Raw genomic sequence first — 6,567 nt, 5'->3', positions numbered from 1 at the left:
TGCCTTGACTTCCCTGGGTGGCCCCTGAAGGCGGACCTGTGCCTAATAAACGTCTCTATTGCAACTTCTCTGTGGTCTAACTGAAACTCTACCTTTCAGCACCCCGAGCTCCACTTACATGCTCATTTAAAAAAGTCATGGCATGGCCCCATTTGGGAAGAAAGGAAATACAGAGTGATTACATAGCTGCCAGAGGTCACGCCGCAGAAGCAAGGGCTGAGCGCTCTCAGCCGCGGTCCTGGCTCCTAACCCCGCCCTCCATCAGGAGAAGCCGCGGGTGACCCAGCCACGTGGTCCCTGTCTGAATGTTATTGTCCTCTCACGGGCTTCATACCTCATCAAATATTCATGCGGGGCTCACAGTGCATTAGGAGCACCGTCCACAGAGTCTTGATGCCTTGGGGGAAATAGACAGTTGGAATCTATCTGCATTTGCCTTCTCTGTGCCAGGCCCGGGGGTCCAGGGGTACCCAGCAGACTTGGGCTCGGCTTTCTTGGCTCACAGCCTGCCTAATGCAGAGGTCGAAAGTCACCGTCACCACCACGTGCTGGGGGGTTTAAGGAGGCGACGCTGGCTGCAGAGGCAGTGGTTAGGCGGGGGTCGGGGGACCAGCGGCACGACCCGGGCCATGGTAGGAAACTCGGATGGCTCCTGTGTAGGACGCGTTGCAGGGGTCGGGGAGGCAGGGCTAAGTGGCTGTGCGCTGGCGAGGAGGGCCGGACCGGTCGGCAGGACGAGAAACAGATGCTGAAGGCAGACCGCGCTCGGGGGTGACGGCCACGAGGCTGTAAAGTCGGTTAAGTTTCCGACTCTGGGCTCAGGAGGCTGACTTGCGGGCCCCGCAGTCTCGGGGGTGGGATCATCGCCGACGCTGCTAGGTAGGGGGCGCGGATGGAGGCGGCCACCCATCTAGAGACTCCTCCAGCCAGAGGCGCTACGCAGGGGCTTTCGCCCTTTGCAGCAAACCCGCAGCACCACAGGGCTGTGAGCAACCTGGCCGCAGGGAGGCCGGCTCGCCTCGCGCAGGCGCAGTGTCCTCGGTCCCCTCGGACTACAACTCCCGCCGTGCCCCGCGCGCTCCCCCCCCGCGCCGCACGCCTCCCGGAAGTGGAGCTCCGAGGGGGCGTCTCCGATCTTCGCGCGGGGGCGGGCAGGCTGGGTGGTTCCGGGAGGCGGCGGGAGCCAGGAACCCAATGCGAGCCAGCGGAGCCCGGGATGGCTTCGGCTGGAGGCGGCGACTGCGAGGGCGCCGCGCCGGAGGCGGACCGCCCTCATCACCGGCCCTTCCTGATCGGGGTGAGCGGCGGCACCGCGAGCGGGAAGGTAAGGGGCTGGGTGGCCCGGCGGGGCCTGCGTGTGCCACCTCGACCCCCGGCCCTCGGAGACTCGGGGCGGGCCGATCCGGCCTCCAGCCGGCGAAGAGACCCCCGGCTCCTGGTTGCCGAGGCGCCCCCTCCGGGGCCTGGGGTGGAGGGGCGAGGGGGCTGCGGCTGTGGTGGGCCAGGCCGGGGTGCAGGCAGGGCCTGGGGCGCTTGCCCTCGGGCTCCTCGCACCCTCCCTGCGGCCTTCCCCCAAGGCCAGCCCCACCTGTCGCTGGCCTGGTGGGCAAGCCTCCGCGGGCGGGTGGGTCAGGGTCTCCTGAGGCCGCCCCGTGGCGGGAGCAGGTCCAGGCGGGAATCCTGTCTGTATTCCCAGTCCACTGTGTGTGAGAAGATCATGGAGCTGCTGGGCCAGAACGAAGTGGACCACCGGCAGCGGAAGCTGGTCATCCTGAGTCAAGACAGGTTCTACAAGGTCCTGACCCCAGAACAGAAGGCCAAGGCGTTGAAGGGACAGTACAATTTCGACCACCCAGGTGCAGCTGAAGACCCTAAGGGGAGGGCGGGAGGGAGGACAGACCAAGGGGACTGGCTCCCGGGTCGGCCGGCGATGCAGAGAGACCCCAGTGGTTCCATGACGTTTCTGAGTAGTCTGAGCCGGAGCAGGCTGTGTGATTAAGTCAGAAGGACTTTGCCTCATTCTCTGCGCCCCAGACGGCCCAGCAGGAGCTGCCGGCTCCCTCATTTGGAGCCAGTCAGGAAGTCTTTGCTTCCGTGGAGCCTTGGGGACCATTGCTATGCCAAGATTTTGGTCATGAAGAAATCCCCCACCTTCCTGCTGTGTGGGGTCCTGCCCTGGGGCAAAGGCCTTTAGAGGGTAGCAGGGCAAGCAGCGGCTAAATGAGAGGGCTGTGTCTGTTCTGCTCAGGTGCAAATGGGGTCAACAGATGAGAGGAGAGAGCCAGCCTGCCCTTGCCTGCCACCGCTAGATCCCACCCTATGGCTGGGTCCCAGCGGGAGGAACGCCTAAGCAGCCTTGGTCGGTGGTTATTTCCCAGAAATAGAAGCAGATGCCTAACCCACCTGCCTCCCAGTGCTGGCCGATCAGGAAATCCCCGGGTCTAACTTCTGTGTGGGACAGCAGCCTGCAAATGTAAACTGTGGGGGTGGGGTCTAGTCCAGATGTTCCCGAGGCCGCAGGTACCATGAGCACCCAGCTGTGGCTGCCCGCCCCTCAGGCAGAGGAAGTTGGTTCCCATCCCCAGCACAAGGATGCCTGGAGAGTCTTGCCTTTTGTTCCGTCCCTGCAGATGCTTTTGATAACGATTTGATGCACAGGACTCTGAAAAACATCGTGGAGGGCAAAACTGTCGAGGTCCCAACTTACGATTTTGTGACCCATTCAAGGTGAGCAAGGTGGTTCCTGGGAGAGGAACCGTGTGCAGGGGGGCCAGCTAGCACACCCGCCGTGGGGTCCGCAGGTAGCCCTGCATCAGCCTGGCCCTGTTGGTTTCTGGGCATACCCCTGTCTCCCTCCCGCTGTCATCTGTCCCCCTCCAGGTGGTCCACACCTGGTGACCAGAGCCATCTGTGCCTGGGCTCCCAGATCCCGTAGCTCCAGCAGGGCCCGTGTCCTGGTCTCGCCTCCCAGGTTAGCAGAGACCACGGTGGTCTACCCCGCAGACGTGGTCCTGTTCGAGGGCATCCTGGTGTTCTACAGTCAGGAGGTCCGGGACATGTTCCACCTGCGCCTTTTTGTGGACACGGACTCTGACGTCAGGCTGTCAAGAAGAGGTAAGGCGGACGCAGGCCTCTCTCTGCTGTTGGCTGAGGCCAGCCGCGAGTCCTGACTGCCGTACTCCTCCTGCCTCAGTTCTCCGGGACGTGCAGCGCGGGAGGGACCTGGAGCAGATCCTGACCCAGTACACCACCTTCGTCAAACCAGCCTTCGAGGAGTTCTGCCTGCCGGTACCCCTCCTGCTTGCTTGGGGACCTCCTTTTCTCCCTTTTCAAGAGGACCCCTGGCGCCCTGTACCGTGAGAGCTGAATTGTGGGGGAGCAGGGTCTTACGAAGGGAGAAGTTAGCTCGTTAGACCTCCTCGCAGGGACTCTTCTCCGCTCTAAAAGCATTGTCTGTGTGGATCCCTTCCTCTGCCTGCAAGAGCCCCTCGGCCCCACAGCTCCATGCAGCTCCTCTCCTCCTGCTTCAGGCCTTCCCCTTTCTCTCCACTTTCCAGCTCTTACTGGATGGGACTTATCGGTAGTTTGAAAGGGAAACTTAACATTTTGCTTCTTAAAAGTAAAATATGGTGCAAAGGAAACGGAGCCGGGATCCCCACTTGTGCTGAGTAGACAGATGAGTTCTGTCTGCTGCTGGTGGAAGAGAACCTTATTTTACGTTTGTGTTCTCCAAAGCACCTGGAAAGTGGTGAGAAAAGTAAATTGATAATCACACTCTCTGTTACTCACAGAAGGAAAGGCATTTGGCAGAGCAGGTGGTTAATGGGAAAAGTGTGGACACCCACTGCCACCAGGTGACCCTATGTGTAGGCTGCGCCCCAGCACGGTCCTTGAACTTCCCACTCCCCTTATGTGCAGCCACACCCTGAGTCTGGCCAGGGTGACCGTGTCCCTCTCTCGCCCCTGTAGTACGACCTTCCTCAGCTCTTCCGCACCCCACAGTGAGCGCCCCCCGTGAAGCCAGCCTGGCCCTCTTTGTGCCCGCGGCTTCCATGGGTCCCCACAGCCTGCAGACACCACTGCCCCAGGACTTGGCCCATGTCTACATGCCCACCACACGGAACGGTCCGCGGGGCTGTCCCGCAGCTCAGACGGCTTCCTTTTCCTCTCCCTCTGCTCAGCCTGCTTGGGGTGTGTCCCTCTTAGCAACACCTGGCTGGGGTCCCTCCTCGATGGCCGGGTTCCTCCTGGTGTCTCTGTCCCTGCCCTGACCTGGCAGAGCACCCGGCAGGGAGCAGGTGTTCGCACGGGGACAGGCCGCGTGGAGGGCTGTGCACGTGCCAGCCACGGAGTGTGCCGCGACCTCCCTCGCTCCCAATCTGGGCTTCTCGCAGAAGGGTTCCTGGTTCCAGAGGAAGCAGGTCACGTGTGGCAGAAGGATACCGCAGGTCACGTGGCTCAGGGACCTCTTCTCACAATGGCGTTCCCCGGAAAATGCACGAGCATTTCAGAGACGCCCAGAGAGGAACGTGTGTCTTCTCGATGCCTCAGCCACTTCTGCCTCTGGCACCTGCCTAACACCCAAGTCCCAGCCCCCCATCTGCCACACCCCGGTCCCCGCCACGCCCCCCACGGCCGCTCTCCTGCCGTCGAGTCTGGTGTCGAACAACCAGAAGTCCTCGGAGGGACAGAGCTTCTGAGATCTGCTTTTTGCCTTGCAGACCAAGAAGTATGCAGACGTGATAATCCCTCGAGGGGTCGACAACATGGGTAAGAACCAGGCCTGACGGCTGCCCCGACCCCCCAGTCCACCGCCCTGGGCCCTGGGGCAGGCCCTGCCCGGTCCTGGTGGTCACAGTGAAGTGATGAGGGTTCCCGTCCACGTACGTGTGTTGCACAGATCCAAAGAATACTTTAAAAATCTGTTTAACACGTTGGACAGCGAAAACGGCCCCGCCTTGCTTGTCACAGCTCAGTGAGGCCGGAAACAGATCGCTCTGTTGACGGGGACTTGCGCCATAGCAGGAAGTGTTTTTTCTCTGGGCTCTTGGTGAACCGAGACCCCCACAGACGGGCCAGGCCATGTTACCGTGCTCCTTCCCGCCAAGCGCTTCTCTATCTGCGGAGACTCCGGGCACCGCCACGAAGCCTCGGCGGGAAGGCCTGTGCTCTCGGCGCCCAAGCCGCTGCGGGGCTGGGTGGCCCAGGGAACCAGTGGCAGCCCGAGCCTGGCCTCAAGGCCTCGAGGGGGCGGACGGGCTGAGCGCGCTGTCTCTGCCACAGTGGCCATCAACCTGATCGTGCAGCATATCCAGGACATCCTGAGCGGCGACCTCTGCAAATGGCAGCGAGGGTCCAATGGGCGGAGCTACAAGAGGACATTTCCTGAGCCGGGAGACCGTCCTGGCGTGCTGACCGCTGGCAAGCGATCGCACTTGGAGTCCAGCAGCAGACCCCACTGAGGAGCGGGGTGCTCAGCCTCCTGGGCAGGACCCCTGACAGATTGTGTTCAGGGTCGGGCCCAGAGATACCCGCCCACCCGCCCCTCTAAACGCCACCACTGCTTCCTCTGGGCGCCATAGGTACGGACAGGATGGGCGGGGATCGCGGTGGTCCTCACTGCACCTGTCACACTCGACGGGATGTCGGCATGCCCTCTTGACATCTTCACCTGCTTCCGCACATTAGAGGGTTAAAAGTCCAAGTTACTGAGAAATGCCCCGGAACGTGTGGTGAGCCGGTCACGTCCCTTGGGAACACGGAGCACACGGCATGGCTGCTGTGGCTGTCCAAGCGTGTGACAGGAACCCACGGCGAGAGGGACTCTCTAGGATGGTCCGGTTCCCGCACACATGCGACTGAAACAGGTCAAGAAAAGAGTACTTCCCCTCTCTAGGTGTTACATGTGTGACTGTTTCGTTATTTATTCTCCCATGTGAGTTGTGACCCAGTAACCGAGTTTCATGCTCCCCACCCACCCCCGCCGTGGGGTGCGATCCAGGGGGGCACACCCCTTTCTAAGGAGCCAGAGAGCTTTCCTTCCTCCTGGGCTGTGCGCCAAGGAAGGAGCCCCGGGAACAAGCCTTTCCTTAACCAGCAGCCAACACAGGAGACGACACGTGCTCACCCAGGCCGAGCCCGGCTCCACAGGTGGGGCGGGGGGGCAGGCTGGTGCACCCCATGTCTCCGCGCCGTCCTGCTCAGGAGCCACCTGGGGCCCCGGTGCTGAATGGACAGGCCTTCCCTGGGGTAGCCCGGGGCCCCATCTAGGGCCCAGCGCCCAATGCCAGCCAGTCTCCTCGCACACACCCCACATCCTCTGCCTATGGCCGGAGTCGTCCTGGCTTGTCTTCCCTTCCGTTTGTATAGAATAGAAGTGACGCCTCCCCCTGGCCACGGGCTAAGCTGCACTGACGCTCCCTGTTTCCTTCCATCAAGCACTGAGTGTAGCTCCACAGACAGGACCCCAGCTGAGCTTGGCCGTGGTTGCTCTCTGATGACCGTGTGGCAGTCTTGTCCAGCTTACTGTGCCCTTTTGGAGAATCAATAAATAATACCAAATGCCAG

The 6,567-nt window shown here is 61.7% G+C and overlaps 1 protein-coding gene across 5 annotated transcripts; it reads left to right on the top strand.

Moving 5' to 3' along the window:
- The first annotated feature begins 1,082 nt into the window (after positions 1-1,082).
- On the top strand, positions 1,083-6,566 carry LOC111145573 (uridine-cytidine kinase 1). Of its 5 annotated transcripts, none has more exons than XM_022500523.1 (7): positions 1,083-1,324; positions 1,697-1,856; positions 2,631-2,727; positions 3,041-3,114; positions 3,194-3,288; positions 4,722-4,770; positions 5,284-6,566. In XM_022500523.1, the coding sequence occupies exons 1-7, from the start codon at positions 1,217-1,219 to the stop codon at positions 5,460-5,462; spliced, it is 762 nt and encodes a 253-aa protein (XP_022356231.1). In that variant the 5' UTR covers positions 1,083-1,216; the 3' UTR covers positions 5,463-6,566. The 5 variants fall into 5 exon arrangements, with proteins under 5 accessions (XP_022356231.1, XP_022356229.1, XP_022356232.1 ...); XM_022500521.1 differs by having other exon boundaries at positions 2,972-3,114; XM_022500522.1 differs by having other exon boundaries at positions 1,161-1,297; positions 2,972-3,114.
- The last annotated feature ends 1 nt before the right edge of the window (position 6,567 follows it).

This window comes from Enhydra lutris, unplaced genomic scaffold (genome assembly GCF_002288905.1).
Source record: "Enhydra lutris kenyoni isolate GAN:26980312 unplaced genomic scaffold, ASM228890v2 scaffoldscaffold13, whole genome shotgun sequence".
Lineage (NCBI taxonomy): Eukaryota > Metazoa > Chordata > Mammalia > Carnivora > Mustelidae > Enhydra > Enhydra lutris.
This window is presented reverse-complemented; position numbering and strand designations above follow the sequence as displayed.

What these genes read in the sequence shown, in the direction of transcription:
- LOC111145573 (XM_022500520.1), top strand. Translation starts at nt 1,217, where the DNA reads ATGGCTTCGGCTGGAGGCGGCGACTGCGAGGGCGCCGCGCCGGAGGCG. An exon ending in TGGCCCGGCGGGGCCTGCGT is followed by an intron (nt 1,358 to 1,696) that starts GTGCCACCTCGA and finishes CTGTATTCCCAG; the next exon opens with TCCACTGTGTGTGAGAAGAT. An exon ending in GTACAATTTCGACCACCCAG is followed by an intron (nt 1,857 to 2,630) that starts GTGCAGCTGAAG and finishes CCGTCCCTGCAG; the next exon opens with ATGCTTTTGATAACGATTTG.